A 21,093-nucleotide genomic window follows, 5' to 3' on the forward strand; every position below is an offset into this window, starting at 1 on the left:
CATTAAAGGGCCCGCTGGCACTTGTAGTTCCACAGTACAAGAAATAGTTAAATAAAACACACACTGACATCCAGAAAAGTAAACGTTTTATACATCCACAGCCCACACATACTGATACTTACCTACCTTGAGCCCGTGGGTCGGTCCCTGGATCCGGGGTCCTGGCTCCAGGGCTGCAGAGTCCGGTTCCGGGGCCTTGGTCCTGGTCCCGGGGCTGGTCCGGGGCTCCTGGGCTGCAGAGTCCGGTTCCGGGGCCTTGGTCCTGGTTCCGGGGCTGGTCCGGGGCTCCTGAGCTGAAGATTCCGGGGTCCTGGATCCGTAGTAATCCAAAGGGGTACCTGAGGAAGGAAATCCTACTCACTTGGTCCCCGGCGATGACCCCGGCATCTTCAGCTCCAGACGCGCTGCTCCCAGCTGGTACCCGCTCATGGACTGGAGAGACGCAGAGATTTTCATCTTCCGCGCCTCTTCTCCAGATGATTCTATTGGCCGCCTAGCGTCCAATCAGGAGCCGACTTTCTCGGCTCCTGATTGGCCGCTAGGCAGCCAATAGAATCAGTCTGAGGAGAGGCGCGGAAGATGAAAATCTCTGCGTCTCTCCAGTCCGTGAGCGGGTACCAGTAAAAAAGATGCAGGTTCAAATGAAGGCATTCCAAGCGATTTTCTCATTTAGCCCTATGGGGGCAAGGGTATTGAGTTTATAGATCCAATCCGACTCGCGTTGGTTCAGCATTTTCTGTCTGTTTCCACCCTGTGCCAGGGGGGGGATGTGGTCGATTATCATACAACGCAAGTCTGACAGTGTATGTCCCTGTTGTTTAAAATGTTTTGCTACCGGTTGGTTAATGTCTTTACCCTTCAGGATGCCCGAGATTGCTGATCTATGAAGACTCCATGATCGACAGATTCCGCACACGGGGTTATGATATGGACTTATTACAGCAACAAAAAACTAAGTATTAAAAATCCCCAGGAGTGAATTGTCAAGGAATAAAGAAAACATCGGGAAAATAGCACAAAAAGTGCCTTTTGTGACCACCTATACCCCAGCCAGTCAGGTGTTACCAAGGGCTATTAATGCAGTATGGCCAATTGTCTCCAGCGACAAAACATTACCTTGTTTTAAAAATAAAAAAATAATGCCTAGCTACCGGAGAGGGAAAAATGTAAAAGACCTATTGGTCAGAACCAATATAACTAAACCTCCGAGAAAAACCCTATTTGACGTTCAGAGAAAGAAACCAGGATGTTACAACTGCCCTTCGTGCACGACCTGCACACACATGACAGCTGACCAGACATTCAAACATCTCCAGACTGGTCAAACGTACAGGATTAAACATGTGCTACACTGTAAATCACAATACGTGATTTACACTATAACCTGTCTCTGCCAAAAGATGTATGTGGGCCAAACAATTCACACTTTTAGAGAGCGCCTAGCTCTTCATAGATCAGCAATCTCGGGCATCCTGAATGGTAAAGACATTAACCAACCGGAAGCAAAACATTTTAAACAACAGGGTCATACACTGTCAGACTTGCGTTGTATGATAATCGACAACATCTCCCCCCTGGCACGGGGTGGAAACAGACAGAAAATGCTGAACCAACGCGAGTTGGAGTGGATCTATAAACTCAATACCCTTGCCCCCATAGGGCTAAATGAGAACATCGCTTGGAATGCCTTCATTTGAACCTGCATAGGACATTAATTCTTCTACATTTGTGTTATGTATATATGATCTTTTTTACATGTTTTACACACATGTTTTAGTGCTATCATAACCCTATGTCAATCCTCTGCCCAGTAAGGGCACATTCAGCAATAGTGTCTCACACAATTAGATAGGTTAAATCATCTGACACTATAGAGTCCGTATCATGGATAAGTTGTTTAGGTGTTATGAATACATTGCCAGAGAGTAGGTAATGAACGTATATAATTAATATTATCCAGTGTGCATCCTTCATAGCGCACGTGTAGCACAAGTAGCCACAGTAGAGTTTTTTGTTATGAGCACAACACACAATCAATCCAGTGAGTTAAACACTGGTCTTATTTATATAATTTTTCGCACACAGGATTCCCGGAGCTGAAGTGGAGCGCAAGCTTCCAGCGTTGCCTAGCAACGGCCAGAACGGAAGTGAGGCAAAGCAGCAGCAGCAGGAAGCCGCGCACACGGACGCCGGGACGCTCCTGCATACACTTGACAGAAGGCTACTTAAGGTAAGAGCACATAGACAGACAATTCTTTGCACAGCACTTTATTTTCTGATAAATTTGCACGCCCTGAAAAAGAGGCTAAGAGCCTCGAAACGTCGGCATATGGCATGTTCACAATAAAGACCTTTTGATTCTATCTACCACGTTGGAGTGCCGCCCACCTTATAGGAGTTCCTGACCCGGCTCAGTAAGGTCCCGAAGTAGTATGTATATATATATATATATATATATATATATATATATATATATATATATATATATATATATATACACATACACACCGGTGTATATATATATATATATATATATATATATATATATATATATATACACACATACACACACATACATTACTTATTAACAGACTCACTGTAAAATCTACTTACAACCTGCTTAATACATTTGCCTGATACGCTTCATACTGGTATGTTTGTAAATTCCTTATTCTGCCATTACCATAATGCCAAACAATTTATATATTTTACACATTTTTTTATTGAGATTTTACTGTTAATATTTCATTTACTAATTTATTGAGGAAAACATGATCAAAACTGCTGATACCGACCTTAGGAAATCATTCCAGTATTAGTTTTTCTCATCCAGTCATTGCCACATCTTTTACTTATGTGTTACTCCACATCCTACTGTCATCTCCAGTACACGATATGGCCGCTATATCGCAGCCTGACTCCCCCTTAAAGAGTTTTTCTGTTTTTTTTTCCCTGCAGGAAATCAAGTTGACAGCGGCATATCATAAGGCTACAAGTAGATCAGATGGAACCGTAAATGGAAAGAAAAGGGATGTGAAACATCGCTTTTACCTATTAATATGCAACAATTAGAGGTAAAAAATACATTTATTAAAAATACACTTGTTAAAATATATCACATATAAAAATGGATGGTACTATTGCTGATAATTGAAATAAAATATAGGGCCTTATTCTGATCGGTGCGGATATTCCCGCATGCGGACGGACCGCCGATGTTGATCGTCTGCGCATGTGCAGAGGTCACTCTGCGCATGTGCAGGCGATTTCGCCGCACGGATTCTTTATACGCCGCACAGGGGGCGTAGAGGGGCGTGAGGGGCTACTTAGCCTCATTACCCTATGCATACGCCCCGCGTTTCATGGGCGTTCCCATGCAAACGCGGGGCGTATGCATGGTAATGAGGCCGTGACGCGTGGGTACGGGGCGGGCATCTGACATCGCCGGATGTCAGCTGCCCACCCCCATACATGATTTCACACGGACAAGTGTCCGTGTGGTCTTGTGTTGCGGGACCTGGTGGAGCGTGCGGCCCTGCATTCGATGTTCGGCGACCATCGAATGCAGGGGCTGCTCCCAAGACGGAGGAGGCGTATCCCCGTCCAATTTCATGCGGATCGCCACATATCCGCGTACGGACGGCAGGTGGCGATCCGTATGGAAGGCGGGGATTCGCCTGCACGGTTGCGGCCGCATATTCTGATCGGGCCGCACCGATCAGAATAAGGCCCATAGAGCCGTGATAGTCACCCAGTTTTCTCAAAGGTGAGAGTCTCAGTGTCCGTTCCTATATATGCTTCATGATATGTCCCAATGTAGCAGGCTGATGGTAGATTTTAGGAGTGATGTAATTCTCCAGCCTAGGGAGCCCCTGTTGGTGACGGGCTCAACCTGGTTTTTATTCTCCCAGCCAAGGGAGCCCCTGTTGTTATAGGGCTCAACCTGGTTTGTGGAAATGTTGTCCTGGTTGATTGTGGCTGTTAGGATGTTTGATGAGGAAAGCTGGTCCGGTCACAAAGAAGTAGCTGAATCTGGGTGACAATAGTGGGTGTCAGGGCTCCAATACACTGACGCGTTTTGCTCATAGAGCTTTTTCAAGGTGCTGTATAGTGTACCTAATATCAGCATTTATATACCCCAAGTATTAGGAGGAATAGATTACACCTGTGGAATGTAGGTAACAATTAATCGGGTAAATCTAAGAACTAGGAATCGGCTTGTATATTCTGAAATAGGAGACAGAGCTGTACTTGGTACTTATGTTTTGATCAAAAAACGAGCAGTATAAATCATTAAAAACACAGTTTGTTATTCTTAATGTTGAGGGTCCGTTTCCGGACTTCCGGTTTCATCATCTCCGGTATCTGAGCCGCATATGCGTTCCACTCGGACGGGATATAGAGCACTGTACATGACCTCTATGCGCCCTTAGTTAAAATGGCGTTGTCCGTACTTCCGGTTTCCGGAGACGGCATTTTTGTATATCCCTGATGCGCTGAGTATTCAGAGCGCGTGCAACGTTCTAAAACGTCCCTATAACAGAACCTTTCTATAGGTTCCTTAGCTTTATATACCCCACATGTGAGAGTTCTTTCTGGTATTTGATAATGAGTGGTGCGCATGTGCTGCTCAGTTAGTGGCTGGATCACATATTTGTTGCTACATAATATGGATAGTGTTCAAACGTTTTTGTATAGAAAAGAACATACATAAAAATAGAATAAAGAAGATTATGAAAATGTATACAATCATGCATATATACATAAGTACAGAGATTAGTTGTTTTTATAAATTAAAAAAAAACAAAAAATTATGAATTCCCCCTTTCTTATTACCAGCATGGTATCATGCATTCCTTTTTAAGTTTATATGAAAGAAAAAGCTATATCCCACAGTTGACTGAGTCAGTCATTATGAACAATATTTGCATGTAAATATTTATCTGCCAACACATATTGTATATGTCTGTTATACTTTATTTCTGCCCGTATGAATTTATAAAAACAACTAATCTCTGTACTTATGTATATATGCATGATTGTATACATTTTCATAATCTTCTTTATTCTATTTTTATGTATGTTCTTTTCTATACAAAAACTTTGAACACTATCCATATTATGTAGCAACAAATATGTGATCCAGCCACTAACTGAGCCGCACATGCGCACCACTCATAATCAAATACCAGAAAGAACTCTCACATGTGGAGTATATAAAGCTAAGGAACCTATAGAAAGGTTCTGTTATAGGGACGTTTTAGAACGTTGCACGCGCTCTGAATACTCAGCGCATCAGGGATATACAAAAATGCCGTCTCCGGAAACCGGAAGTACGGACAACGCCATTTTAACTAAGGGCGCATAGAGCTGATGTACAGTGCTCTATATCCCGTCCGAGTGGAATGCATATGCGGCTCAGATACCGGAAATGATGAAACCGGAAGTCCGGAAACGGACCCTCAACATTTAAGAATAACAAACTGTGTTTTTAATGATTTATACTGCTCGTTTTTTGATCAAAACATAAGTACCAAGTACAGCTCTGTCTCCTATTTCAGAATATACAAGACGATTCCTAGTTTTTAGATTTACCCGATTAATTGTTACCTACATGCCACAGGTGTAATCTATTCCTCCTAATACTTGGGGTATATAAATGCTGATATTAGATACACTATACAGCACCTTGAAAAAGCTCTATGAGCGAAACGCGTCGGTGTATTGGAGCCCTGACACCCACTATTGTCATCCAGATTCAGCTACTTCTTTGTGACCGGACCAGCTTTCCTCATCAAACATCCCAGCAGCCACAATCAACCAGGACAACATTTCCACAAACCAGGTTGAGCCCTATAACAACAGGGGCTCCCTTGGCTGGGAGAATACAAACCAGGTTGAGCCCGTCACCAAAAGGGGCTCCCTAGGCTGGAGAATTACATCACTCCTAAAATCTACCATCGGCCTGCTACATTGGGACATATCAGGAAGCATATATAGGAACGGACACTGAGACTCTCACCTTTGAGAAAACTGGGTGACTATCACGGCTCTATATTTTATTTCAATTATCAGCAATAGTACCATCCATTTTTATATGTGATATATTTTAACAAGTGTATTTTTAATAAATGTATTTTTTACCTCTAATTGTTGCATATTAATAGGTAAAAGCGCGGTTTCACACCCCTTTTCTTTCCATTTATTGTGTTTGGGCTTGACACCCTTACTTACGAAACCACAGCTCTAGCAAAGTCACACATTTATAGGCCCCTCACGGGACACTCTGTGCCCCACCCCCCTTCTTTTTCCAGATGGAACCGTAGCCTGACTCACCCTTAATGATCCTGTCATGAAGCGTTTCCACCCACATCTGTAGGCCACTAGTGTTCTTGCTCTGATTATGAATGATTAATTAAAACTTTTCATGTACAACTGGTGTGCTGGCCCACTTACTCTGTTTCCTGATGGGATACTTTTTGGTTCTATGATTATTGTCCGGCACACATTTTTTATTAACTCAATAAGTGCGTTTTCTATTTATCTTTTAAAAAAAAAAAATATATATATATATATATATATATATATATATATATATATATATATATATATATATATATAGTGATCCAGAACTGCCGGCACTCAGGTTCCAATGTTACAATATGCTCAGGTGCCAGAACCAAAATTTGACTAGGGAAAAGTAGTAAAATAGAAAACTGTTCACTGACAGTACATAAACCAAATCAGAATGGCTTATTTTGAATGGCATTTGCATCAACCAATCAGATGGTCTCAATTCTAAACTAATTTGCATAAAGGTTTTATTTGCTCTCCATAACTTATTGAGGTCCTTCCTCACCCTAGTCTAATTGAAAACCTTCAGAGCCAGCCACAGATGGTTGATAACAAGAACATTCTTGACCATTTGTTTTGCTGGTTGAACACTATTGTGCGATGGTCCCAGCAAAAGTTGTAAAATAGAAAACGGCTGACTACATTCTTGACCAAGTGTCTTGCTGGTTGCAGACTATTGCACGATGGTCCCAGCAAAAGTTGTAAAATAGAAAAATGTTGACTGACAGTACATAAACCAATCAGAATTAATTGTTTGAATGACAATTGCATCAACCAATCACATGGTCTCAATTCTAAACTTATTTGCATAATGGCTTTAATAGCTCTCCATAACTAACTGAGGTCCTTCCTCACTCTAGTATAATTGAAAAGCTATAGAACCAGCCACAGATGATTGAAAAAATAAAAAAGTGTGTGTGTATATATATATATATATATATATATATATATATATATATATATATGAAAAGTCCAATTAGCGCGCAAGTCCTTGTTCTTTTTATAGCAGGAATGAAACTGGCTTCTTCCACACAGAATATCACAGCACTTCAGGTCATATGAGACCGACAGCTTCCTCAAATTACCCTTGCGGGCACCTGGATTCTCAGGTAGTGGATTTTCTAAGAGAAGAAAAGAGGAGCGCTCCAAATAGTGCTTTATCTTTTTTTATTTTTCAGCACAATAAAATATCCGACAGGTACACTTCAAAATAGCATCACGTACCGCAATGAACGGTTAGGCACAACCGCGGGTGATAAACAGCATAAATCAAAGCTGACAAGCAGCAGAATAGCAGGATGACTGGATACAAGTGCTCTCACCACTCTCTCCAACACAGAGTTCAGACCGACGCCAGGCCACGCCCCTACGCGTTTCGTCACGAGGACTTCGTCAGAAATACAGAAAATACACACACACACACATATATACACATACATACATATATATATACACATATATACATATATATACACATATATACATACATACATATATATATATATATATATATACATACATATACATACATATATATATATATATATATATACATACACACACACTTGTTATTTTTTTATTACACATCTATATGGAAAAATAGAGGGGTGCCTCAGTGCAATAACTTTTTTATTAACTTCTTAAAAGCACAGAATAAAAAATTAAAGCCCAGAGGATAGTACTCGTACCAATTCCTCTGATGTGGGCTTAATACCACATGATGTTTTTATATCTACCACAACAGCAAATTAGCAATCCTCTCCTTGCTGGGATCTCATACCACACTGGATGTCCTCCACAAACACCACTGCATGCTGGGAACCTTCTCCACGGCTATCAAAGCAGACAGCTGACCGGGTAGTCAGAGTCACGTCACACAGATACGTTCCAAACGCGTTTCGCCGTATAGACTTCGTCAATAGGCTGTATGACGAAGTGCGTTTGTGAAGTAGATGTGTGACGTCGTGACTGACTACAGGGGCAGCTCTGATAGCAGTGGAGAAGGTTCCCAGTGCGAAGTGGTGTTGGTAGAGGACACTCAGTGTGGTGTGAGGTCCCAGTATCCTGGCAAGCAGAGATACCTCAGATTACTTGCAGTGGGTGCCTTGATTGGTGGTCCAGGACCAATTCAAATTATTTATGATCAATCTAAAAGGTAAAACCAGTGCTTGTAGCTGCAAATCATAAAATATGTGGATAAACAGAAATTAATCCTGTCCATCACCACATAATTGAACCTAAGTATGATACATAAATACAATTCGCTTAATTTGATATTTTTTTCCAAATTTTTCAGTTAAAACTTTTGGCTTAGGAGTTCCATGAAATATATTATACTATAGGGCACTGTGATTCAAATAAGTTTGGGAAACACTGGTGTAGTGCATATGTTTGTGGATATTTCAGTACGTATCCCTTTTCATTTACACCACCAGTATATGCTTTTCCCTATTTGGATAGGACTGGTTGGCATCCCTTCCTCTTTTCTTCCATTTATTGGTCAGGGCAATTGGAGAAAAAGATTGACCCAGACTACGCACAATGTGCAGGGTTGGCTTAGTATTTTGAACAGAAAGAAGCCTTTGTGTTGCAATATTAGCTTTCTAGATTATTCATAATCTATTCAATCTCAGAAAATGTAAATAGCAATACATTATTCACGGTATATGCAATCACTTAAACAATAAACCCTAATGTTATCCTGCAGGTATATATAGACTCACAGTGATACATTAGTTATTAAAACACTCAGATCACCATCTGCCTTTCTCACAGAGGTAAGACTGCTAGCAACAGCAGAAAAACATAGTTGGCTTTATTCTTGGTCTTTCTGTACACTGGCTACTGAATGCAGTACTTTTTTTTTTTAATGTCTATAATTTGTATTGATGTCTATTTCAGTTATCTACTTTTTCAGTATCCTGAACATACCTTATTATTGTATGCTTGTTTATTGAAAATGCTTAAGAACTAATGTATTACTTAGGACAGAACCGTTAACTACAACCCCAGTTAGTAAGCCACCTCATCATGCAGGTGTATAACATGCAAATCTGGGGGCATGGGGAATGCTTTTGTCAATTTGCGTTAACACATATGGGGCTGTGGGAGGAGACAGAAAGGGTTTAGCTGTGGGAGGGGTGGGTTAGGTATAGGGGTCGAGATGCCACTGTCAGTATCCTCATAGTTGGTTTTGCGACTACCAGGATTTAGTGCCCAATCTATTTAATATGCCTACCATCTCTTGGTATAGTAAAAAGGAAATATTTTAAATATAGTAAATACAAATAAATGGCCATATTTGTGCCCATAATCCATACATGCTTGCACTTGGAGCTGGATGAAGCAAGCAGCTAGGAGCAGTACACTTGCTTATTACACACAGAGGGTTCGGTACCCTCATTCTCCCGCCCCCTCAATGTGGTTGCCAGACTGTGTATAAAAACATGATGAGCCAGATGCACCAAGGTTTAAAAAGTGATAAAGTGGAGAGTGATAAACAATCAGCTTCTAACTGCTATAACCCTGCTATGTTATAGGCTGGGTTTGAAAAATGACAGGTAGGAGCTGATTGGCTGATAGTTAATTTTTGAAGCTTGGTGCATCTGGCCCGACGTCTCACTTGTCTCTCAGTAGAACAGTTCCCTACAAATGAGCACCAGGCTTCTGGTCACTGTCCTTCTCTCTGCATTTCTCCTAATGTATATTGACTTTTCTCAGCTAGAGGCAACAATTTTAAGCATTTATTGAATATAATGATAGGGCAGAAAATGGTGACAAAGTGGAGGCTTTTTTTGTGGTTATAATATGTGCAAATAAAGTTGGACTTTTGTAAATAACATTTTGTGTCAAATTTATTAGGAATTAAGATGAAGCTGCTGATTGCGTTTGCTCTTCTCTTGGTGGCAGTTAACTGCTTTCCAGTAAGTATATTTCAGCATTTACATTAATTTCTCCACATTAGTAATTATATCTAGTTTTTGTTTTGCCAAAGTGTTACACTAATGTTAGATACAGTATTATTGAAATAAACAGCGATATTTATTAAAACTGCTGCACAAGCAAATAAAGATCAGTGGCCAGCACCCATCTGACTGATTATTGTACGTTTTATCCCCTTTTCATTTATATTTCAAGAAATATATAATTCCAGTGAACAGGAGTATTCACATGTATAACACAGTTATGGAACAGTTTGTTTACATTCATTAATATCTGTGAAAATTTAGCCCCAGAGGGGCACAATTTATTTATTTATTATTATTTATGAACAGTTTGTTATATAGCGCAGCAGGTTCCGTTGCGCTTTACAATTGTAAACAGAGATAAAACAAACTGGGAAACAACAGACAGACTTGGAGGTAAGAGGGCTCTGCTGCAAGCTTACAATCATATGAGGTAAACCCAAGGACAGGCACCAGTAATAGCAAAGCTTGTAGGTCCAGAAGAGAAGCTATATAATACATAAGTGCCTCAGAGGGTTATGCGTATGGAACTTAAATATGATAGACTTGCCTGAAGAGGTGAGTTTTCAGGGAGCGCTTGAAAGTTTCTAGGCTAATGGAGAGTCTTATTGTACGTGGAAGGGCATTCCATATGGTGGGAGCAGCCCAATGAAAGTCCTGTAATAGTGAATAGGAGCTGGTGATCCGTGCAGAAAAGAGATGCAGATCTTGTGCAGAGCGGATATAGTGTGGCGAGCGCAGCGAGCCACCGAGCCCGAAGCGTGGCGAGCCCCGCGAGGGGCCGTGCATTACTTCAGAGGTATTATGCGTCCGCTCGCCACGCTTCAGGCTCGATGGCTCGCCGCGCTATATACAGTAAAATCAACTCCACACCGACGTGGATAGTGGTATGAAAAGGTCGGAGGACGCGTACCGCGGCCCCTCGCGGGCTCGCTGCGCTTGCCACGCTTCGGGTTGGCGTCAATAGTAGGGTGGCGTTAACAATGGGGGGGGGGGAGGCATACAATGAAAAATGGGGTCTGGGGGCCATTTAACATTGTACCCTATGTAAAATCGCGTTTATCGCATCGGTCGCATCGCATGCCATTATAATGGCATGCGATGAACGCGATCAACGCAATTTTCTCTTTGCTGGCAATAAAGGCTGGTAATTGACAGAAAATCACATCCATCGCGTTGATCACATACCTTAAGTACCTTAACTTAAGGTATGCGATTAACCCCGATGGGCACCGTGCTAGGAAACAAGTACCGAGATATATGCTAGTGCAGTATGGTTAATAGCTTTATATGCAAGTAGAAGTGTTTTATATTGAATACGGTAAAACACAGGTAACCAATGAAGGGAATGGCAGAGCGGATCAGCAGACGATGAGTGTCTTGCTAGGAAGATCAGCCGAGCAGCAGCATTTAAAATGGATTGCAGTGGCGAGAGTCTGTTCTTGGGAAGACCAGTTAGGAAATTATTGCAATAATCAATATGGGATATAATGAGCGCATGGATAATAGATTTAGTAGTGTCTTAATAGGGTTGTATTTTGGATGTGTTTTTTAGATGCATGTAACAAGGGGCCTTATTCTGGTCTTTGCGTACTTTCCCACACTCTTTCGGATGGCGTTTTTTAGCCGTCTGCGCATGCATGGGCAACGCTATGCACATGTGCCACGCAAGGTCTCCGTACTAGTTCTCACCAATACCGTACAGAAATGTGCACCGCATTCACTCGGGGAAATATGGGCGTAATATGGGCGTCATTCGGAACTACACAGGGGCGTAGTTTCAAAGTGGGCTAAACTGGGCGTAAACATGGGCGTACACGAGGGAGTGCACTAATTCTGGTACGCGAATTCTGGTACACGAGGGAGTGCACTAATTCTGGTACGCGTACATTCGGACAGCACACCGAATGCACGCGAACAAAAAGGCAGGAAACATGCGGTCTTCATAAGCAAGTATTGCTTTGCGGACACCACTCGGTCATGCGCTAGGCATTCGGAACGCCCAATCAGTACGGGCGCACCTCAACCAATTTCAGCTGAACACAATACAATCCACTCCTTTACTCATTAATTACACTCTTGTCATTGCTTCAATTGGAAACCTTGTAGCTTAAATGGACCATTACTAAACACACTAATATATGCTGAAAGGCAGGTTCATGACGCGGTAAAACCGTGCAAACGCTGTAAGACCGTGCAGAATATGTGTGTGTCCACCGCACACGCAAGGTTTGGATGTCGTCCGTAAACACGCCCTGTTCTTAAAGAGTGAATCCGTCCGAATGCGGAGGACCGGTGGGCGTTTCTTCGTACGATGTCCGCACAGCGTGGCGTGCGGACCTCTCCGAAATAAATCGGAAATATACGCACCAACCAGAATAAGGGCCAAGATTTTGAGACAGATTGAATATGGGGAACAAAGGACAGTTCAGAGTCAAGGATGACCCCTAGGCAAGGAGCTTGTGGGGTAGGGTAGATTGTCGAGTTGTGAACAGTGATGGAGATCTGAGGATGGCAACTGTTCTTAGCTGGTGGGAATATAAGTAATTTAGTTTTGGAAATATTGAGTTTGAGGTGGCGAGAAGACATCCAAGATGAGATGGCAGAGAGGCATTCGGAGACTCGTGCCAAAACCGCTGGTGACAACTCTGGGGTTGATAGATAGATTTGAGTATTCGCATATAAATGATACGGAAATCCGAAAGAGCTGATGAGTTTGCCAAGAGAGAAGGTATAGATTGAGAAAAGCAGAGGACCTAAGACAGCCTTGCGGAACTCCGACTGACAGAGGTAGTGAAGAGGAGGTAGAGTCAGAGAAGAGAACACTGATCAAATAGGTAAGATGTGAACCAGGAAAGGGCTGTATCATTAAGAACTAAGGAGTACAGTGTTTGTATAAGAAGAGTATGATCAACAGTGTCAAACGCAGCAGAAAGATCTAGAAGAATAAGTAGTGAGTAATGGCCTTTAGACTTGGCAATTACCAGATCATTCACCAATATAGTCAGTGCTGTCTCAGTGGAGTGTTGGGAACAAAAGCCAGACTGAAGCAGGTCTAACAGGGTGTGAGAGTTAAGAAAGTGTGTGAGGCGAGAGTAGACAAGTCTCTCCAGTAGCTTGGAGAGGCATGGGGGCTGAGAGATAGGATGATAGTTAGAGAGAGAGTTAGGGTCAGAATTGTGTTTTTCACATTACATTAGATTACAAATGGAGAGAAAAAATGCTTTCGTGCTAAAGTTACATTACATTAGATAGTGGGAAGTGTAAGTAAGTAAGTTTTATTTATATAGCGCACTTTCTCCAACAGGACTCAAGGAGCTTTACAGACATTAAAAATAACAATTCACAAACTGTAATATAAAGGGTTATCAGTACAAGGAACAAATAACAATGGCAGTACAGATATAAATCACACATATACATCACATGTACAGATATGAATTAGATGCATTCTAATAAGGGACTCGGACATGGGGAACATATTTACCGAGCTGTGCAGTACCCAGGCAGCCATTCAGCGGCGCCACATGGTGATTGCACAGCCAGCTAGGTAGCCAGTAATTGACTGCTGTGATTGGACAGCAGTCAATAAATACTACCACTTTGTATATAACTTCTGTAAAGATTATATACATGTATAATATGTGTGAATGTATGAGGGGTACATTATTTATATATTAAGGTTACATCAATCACGAATTACAACACACATAGATTGACATACTACCTATAGAGGGGGAAGGGCTATATTACCCAAAGATTGGTTACTCAGCACAGCCTCCACATGTGGACCTGCGAATCGTGACATTCTGCTATGACAAGGGCTGGATAGTAGAGAGAAGCAGAGAGAAGGTAAATAGACTGGATCCCTGTCGGGATTCTTTCCACCAGCAGCCCATCTACCTGCCATCCATATGTATCCCATATATATATACACACACACACTCACACACTCACACACAAACAAACATGCGTATGTGACATTTCACACACATACATACAGGGGCGGATTGGCCCACCGGGAAACCGGGGCATTTCCCGGTGGGCCGGCACATTAGTGTCCAGAAACGGCCGCTCACACCCCCTACCGGGCCGCAATCTCCACGGTTAGCGTCGGCGAGCGCCGCAGCTTCAGGGAGCACTATGCCCCAATCAAAGATGGCCGAGGCAAGCGTCCTCGCCCCAGAGTAAAAATGGCTGCGGGAGGGCTGCTGCGCATGCGCGGCCGCACGCAGCTCCTCCCGCAGCTGCAGCTGTGACAGTGCAGAGGTGGCCGGATCGCGATTGCGGGTGCGCGTGTGACGTCACCGCGCACCCGCCCACTACAAGGCTGCCTGCAATGGGGTCCGCTACTGTCTAGTAGCCAGTGCCACCCCACAGAAATATATATAGGTATATATATATGCGCATATATAGGTGTATATGTATATATATATATATACATATATATATATATACATACATATATATACATACATATATATATAGATTCTGTGGAAGACCGCACTCGCACGGGGTGTGTAATAGTAGCAGCGGGCGGGGTGCCTAAAGGGAGTTCATTTCAAGTATGAACACCTTAGTACAATCCGAGGGTTTCTCCGGGGAGAAAATAGGCACTCTCCTAAGTAAAGTCATAAACTTGTTGTAATCCAAGTATTTTGATTTATTAGTCATCCAATAAGTTGTTACAATATATTGTGCTCAATGATACTCCGACGTTTCGGTCCAATATAGGCGGACCTTTATCAAGGAGCATGAGTCAGCAAAGTACACATAATCATCGATGGGGCAACATGAAGTATGTTGGAAAACCTCCTACTGCAGGAGGACACGTATATATATATATATATGTATATATACACCGGTTTTCGCGGTCCGCGGCCCAGCCAGGGGTTGTGCGGCCCCTTAATACTTGTAATGAGCGCGGCCCACCAGGAAATGGCCCGGTTTCCCGGTGGGCCAATCTGCCCCTGGAAGCCTTGGTGCCTGAAGAGCAGCGTGGGACAGAATAAGAAAGATCGTTGGTAAGTATGTAATTGTTGCAAAATGTGTAATGATCATTGCGGTGTGTCACATAATGTGTAGTGTGCATTACGGTGTGGGGATGCAGTTAAAATCCCGGCGGTCGGGATCCCGGCGTTCAGAATCCCGACGGCCGAAATCCCGACACATTCTCCCTCCAGGGGTGTCCACGACACCCCTGGAAGGAGAATAAATTAGTGTGCCGAGCGTAGCGAGGCACCGGGCCCGCTGCGTGGCGAGCGCAGCGAGCCCGCAAGGGGGGGCGATCCACGTCCCCCCCTTGTCGGCATTTCGGCTGTCGGGATTCCGGCGTCGGGATTCTGAACGCCGGGATCCCGACCGCCGGGATTCAGTACTGAATCCACGGTGTGTCACATAATGTGTAATTGGCATTGCGGTGTGTCCCATAATGTGTAATGGGCATTGCGGTGTGTCCCATAATGTGTAATGAGCATTACGGTGTGTCACATAATGTGTAATGGGCATTGCGGTGTTTCACATAATGTGTAATGTGCATTACGGTGTGTCACATAATGTGTAATGGGCATTGCGGTGTGTCACATAATGTGTAATGTGCATTACGGTGTGTCACATAATGTGTAATGGGCATTGCGGTGTGTCACATAATGTATAATGGGCATCACGGTGTGCGGCATATGTATAATGGCATCACGGTGTGTGGCATATGTATAATGGCATCACGGTGTGGGGCATATGTATAATGGCATCACGGTGTGCGGCATATGTATAATGGCATCACGGTGTGCGGCATATGTATAATGGCATCACGGTGTGCGGCATATGTATAATGGCATCACGGTGTGGGGCATATGTATAATGGCATCACGGTGTGTCACATGTATAATGGCAACACGGTCTGTGGCATATGTATAATGGGCATCACAGTGTGCGGCATATGTATAATGGAGCATCACAGTGTGTGGTATATGTATAATGGCATCACGGTGTGTGGCATATGTATAATGGAGCATCACGGTGTGGCATATGTATAATGGAGCATCACGGTGTGGCATATGTATAATGGCATCACGGTGTGCGGCATATGTATAATGGCATCACGGTGTGGGGCATATGTATAATGGCATCACGGTGTGCGGCATATGTATAATGGCATCACGGTGTGGGGCATATGTATAATGGCATCACGGTGTGTCACATGTATAATGGCAACACCGTCTGTGGCATATGTATAATGGGCATCACAGTGTGTGGCATATATATAATGGGCATCACGGTGTGTGGCATATGTATAATGGGCAACACGTTGTGTGGCATATGTATAATGGGCATCACGGTGTGTGGTATATGTATAATGGGCATCACGGTGTGTGGCATATGTATAATGGGCATCACTGTCTCCTCCACCACTTTGTGACTCCCCTCCCTGCATCCCCTGCCACTCTGCATTCCCCCTCCTACCCTGCATCCTGTGCCACCATGCCCCCCTCACACTCTGCGTCCTGTGCCACCCTGTGTAAGTCCTCACTCCCTTCGTTCTCAGCCACTCTGCATCTCCCCTCCCAGCATTCTACGCCACCCTCCGTCCCCCCTCCCTTCCTGCATCCTCTTCCACCCTGCTACTCTACTGTGTTGGGAGACCCCCTGTCACCCCCCCCCCCCCCATCTCTATTTCCCCAGCCCCACAGGCTGCAGAATAAACGCTGTACACATGTGCCTATTCTGCAGCCTGAGGGGCTGGGGACATAGGGCCAGATTCTCTAAGCTTCAAAAGTGATAAAATGGAGAGTGATAAACAGCCAGCCAATCAGCTCCCATCTGACATTTTTCAAACACAGTCTGTGACATGGCAGGTAGGAGCTGATTGGCTGGCTGTTTATCACTCTCCATTTTATCACTTTTGAAGCTTAGAGAATCTAGCCCATAGCCAGCAGCTCAGAGAGCCACTATCCATGCCCTCACAGCGGCAAAAAATTGGGTGTGGCCTAGTTGAAATAGGCCACACCCCCACATTGATAGGCCACACCCCCATAAAATTTCGGGCGCGCCTCCGGCGCGCAACAACACTCCCACCTCCGTTAGGGCTGCTTCTAAATATTTCCCGGGCTGGTTTTAATTCCCAATCTGCCCCTGCATACATATAAACAAATATATGCACACACATACCATCTCAACTATGGCAGCTGCATATTGTAGATTCAAATGAGAGCGAGCACAAAATGACTAAGCCCCGCCCCCTCCCAACCTGCAGTTCTATCAAGAGGAGGCGGGGATAAAATAACAGGCTTCTAACAAAATCTTGCATACTGTCTCTGCCCATTGACCTGCGACTCACAGCTATTTTCTGTGAGAGGGCAGAGCTTTGGAATATTGTGCCTGCTTTGTCTTGTCTGTCAGAGTGTATTTCTGGGTACTCATAAAGCAGTCCTGCATGTGTAACTGAGGAGATATACAGTTTATATTTGACCATGTGGGCTTGTTGACTGTCTATGTAGACATTGCCTATCTAACAATTCACACATGTGGCATTTTTATCTGTTGAGTTAATTTGCACAATATGCCCTAATATTGATCACATTCATATACATATAACAGACTGTACATACTCACTCATGTTGTTTTCCTTTCTCCTTCTGTAGAAAAAAAAACACCATGAAGAACACCATCATGAAAAACAGCCTGATGAACAGCCTGAAAAACAGCATGAAGAACAGTCTAATGAACAGTCTGACGAAGAGCATGAAAAGGTAACATTTGCTTTCTTACCTGTGAGCAGTCATTTTACTCTTATACCCCTTTCCAACTGCAGCTCTTAAACGGTATATTGCCATTATTTTTTAGCCTTTTTAAACGGGTAGAGCGGCAGTGGCTAAGATCCAAGGTGCTTTACCCGTTTAACAAACACTGGTATTTGTTAAAAGGGTAAAAAGCAGTGTCCTACCCGTTTCAGACCCGTTTTTTTGGCAGTGGGAAAGGGTCTGAAACGGTATTCCCTGGTACCTGCAATGCGCCTCCCCTGGTACCTGCCCTGTGCCCCCCTCCCCTGGTACTTACCTGCGTGGGGGATCCGGGCAGCGGGTTTTGCGTATTGCTGGGCAGGCAGTGGGGCCTGGCATGGGCACGGTACTTCGGGTCCCTCAATGCGGCTGATGGATGCTGGGCAGTGGGGAGGCAGCGGGGTCCATTCCGCATGAGCACGGTACTGTGGGTGCTGGTGGTGCAGCGGGGTCCATCCGGGGTCCGGGTAGTCCCTGCGGCTGATGGGAACTTGTAGTTCCCACTATGCACATGTATAATGAGCGCAGTGCATATGAATGAGCCGCTCCTTACATATGCACATAGTGGGAACTACTAGTTCCCATCAGCCGCAGGAACTGCCGGACGCCGGATGGACCCCGCTGCACCACCAGCACCGTGCCCATGCGGGATGGACCCCGCTGCCTCCCCACTGCCCAGCATCCATTAGCCGCATTGAGGGACCCGAAGTACCGTGCCCATGCTGGACCCTGCTGCCTCCCCAGCAATGCGCGAACCCCGCTGCCCGGATCCCCTATGCAGGTAAGTACCGGGGGGGGGGGGGTATATTACTGGTTAATTACCGTTTTGTACCTTGCATCGGGTTCAATGTGAAAGGTACAAAAACAGTAATTAACCAGTAATATACTGTTTACTACATGCAATGTGAAAGGGGTTAAAACCTGCTTTGACCAGTTTCAAGAAACATTTAAAAAAACGGATCAAAGCAGGTTTGGCAGTGGGAAAGCAGCATTTATGAATTGCAGGAATGTCATACACACAGCAAGCGTTTAAGTTCAATCTCTGTCTAATAGACATACAGTACAAGTTTCATTAAAGCCAGTGGTCAGATAGAAACCTGCCTACAGTCTGCTTCTTGCCCAGCAGGATATATAGAGGCAGACTGCCAGTTTTAGGCTTGTGAGGAAAAAATGCAACTTTGAACAAGAGCTATGCTGAAAATACTCAGGTCTCAACAGGATGGATATTATTAGGATTTGTTAGCATTAAATCAATCTTATCACTCTAGTGTAGCCCAAACCCTCCATTATAAATCATCAGTAGTGGTTATTGCTGCAAGGCTGAGTGAGCCAAAAACACTGACGGGTAATACAGATCACGAACAATTCCAAATATTGCATGCCAAATACTTCACCCTATTTATTTGTATCATTGGTTGTAAATATATATCTTATTTTCTCCTAGCCGAATCGGAAAGGCTGCCCAGACCGTGTAAGTTATCCACAGGGAATAGTTGAATGTAACTTGTGAATGAATATTTGTATTCAGCATAAAACTCATTTTGAAAAACAATGAAACGGTTAACCATGGCTGACTTGCTCTGTCTGCTAGACATGTCTACTGGATTTCTGTTTTTATCTTTATGGCCATGTGTGTGATCCATAATGTCTTCTCTTTACACTCCATTAATATATGGAACAAAAAAAGACATGTTTTTTTTCCAAATACATTTTTTTTAGCATTGATTTAGTTTGGATTATGTAGATACACTCAGAGATGTGCAGGTTCTTATTACGCTAACATTTCAATACCCTTTTTTTTAAATCCATTCAGAAAAATAAGCAAAAACCATCGCCTATGCCAGAGACTACGCCTATGCCAGAGACTACACCGATGGGAGACACTTTGCCTAAGGGAGACCCTATTCCTGTGGAAGACACTTCGCCTGTGGAAGACACTTCGCCTGTGGAAGACACTTCGCCTGTGGAAGACACTTCGCCTGTGGAAGACACTTCGCCTGTGGAAGACACTGCGCCTGTGGAAGACACTGCGCCAGGCACTTCTTAGGCAGAAACTGCTGCTGCTTTTCAAAATATGTAATTAAATGAGCACCATGGTTTTGTGACTTCTTAAAACGTATTTTTCCTGAGATACAATAATGTGCAAAGAAAATCAAAACCCTATACATTAAAATATATGTAAAATAAATTCTCAATCTCATTTCATGCACCAACATTATATGCATTATTTGTAAAACATTAAATCAATTGCTTCAATACTCCATCTAACTAGAGTACTTAAATGGTAATAAAAGCCATCACCAGTGTCTGAGACGCAGGATAAGTTGAGGCTTTCCAACCCAATACTGGTTACAAGCAGAGGTTTTAAAATTGGTAATTCCATTTTAACAGTAAACCTTGGTTAGGTGCTGAAAGCGGTCATGGGGCAGTGCTATGGTGATATAGCACCCCCAGTGCTTCTCCTGCACTGTAATAGCACAGTTATATGTATGTAACAGGGCAATCCAGAGGGTCACTCCATAAGCACAGATGAAACATGTCAGGCTCCTGGCATCCAAGATTCAGAACATGAATGGGTAAAAAGGGGAAGAGAAGGCCCAAAATAGGCAAAGTAATACAATCTAATTTATGCAATATGTCAGGGAGTGGCTCCAAATTAAAATGATGTGAAAGGACCAGCACCATAGGCAAGGACACGCAGCATTGATTCCAGGGGTGTAACTAGATATTTGTAGGCCCCATAGCAAAAGTTTGTACGGGCCCCCATTTAGCAACTGATGGTGATAAATGTATGTAAAACATATTATTTAGACAGTAAAGATGGGCCCCCTTCAGCTCTGGGCCCCATAGCAGCTGCACCCCTTGCACCTATGGTAGTTACGCCCTTGATTGATTCTGATTTACAAGCAAAGCAAAAAAGCACGAAACTGGGAAAAACCATGCAGCTCTGCAGGAGGGTCAGATAGGCAGGGTTGATTCAAGTTATGCATCTGAGT

At 43.5% G+C, this 21,093-nt stretch overlaps 1 protein-coding gene across 3 annotated transcripts; it reads left to right on the forward strand.

The window, feature by feature from the left end:
- The first annotated feature begins 2,153 nt into the window (after positions 1-2,153).
- Positions 2,154-20,252, forward strand: LOC146027020 (uncharacterized). 3 transcript variants are annotated; one of them, XM_083158038.1, is made up of 5 exons: positions 2,154-2,230; positions 10,216-10,277; positions 17,960-18,067; positions 19,542-19,568; positions 19,911-20,252. In XM_083158038.1, the coding sequence occupies exons 2-5, from the start codon at positions 10,224-10,226 to the stop codon at positions 20,142-20,144; spliced, it is 423 nt and encodes a 140-aa protein (XP_083014164.1). In that variant the 5' UTR covers positions 2,154-2,230; positions 10,216-10,223; the 3' UTR covers positions 20,145-20,252. The 3 variants fall into 3 exon arrangements, with proteins under 3 accessions (XP_083014164.1, XP_083014176.1, XP_083014168.1); XM_083158042.1 differs by lacking the exon at positions 2,154-2,230 and adding an exon at positions 5,570-6,037; XM_083158050.1 differs by lacking the exon at positions 19,542-19,568.
- The last annotated feature ends 841 nt before the right edge of the window (positions 20,253-21,093 follow it).

The sequence above is a fragment of the Crinia signifera genome, chromosome 1 (assembly GCF_055691185.1).
Source record: "Crinia signifera chromosome 1, ASM5569118v1, whole genome shotgun sequence".
Classification (NCBI taxonomy): domain Eukaryota; kingdom Metazoa; phylum Chordata; class Amphibia; order Anura; family Myobatrachidae; genus Crinia; species Crinia signifera.

Bases quoted from the DNA above. Each gene is read 5' to 3' on its own strand.
- LOC146027020 (XM_083158038.1), top strand. From the start codon at position 10,224: ATGAAGCTGCTGATTGCGTTTGCTCTTCTCTTGGTGGCAGTTAACTGC. The intron at 18,068-19,541 runs GTAACATTTGCT...ATTTTCTCCTAG, and splicing joins CTGACGAAGAGCATGAAAAG to CCGAATCGGAAAGGCTGCCC. The intron at 19,569-19,910 runs GTAAGTTATCCA...AAATCCATTCAG, and splicing joins GGAAAGGCTGCCCAGACCGT to AAAAATAAGCAAAAACCATC.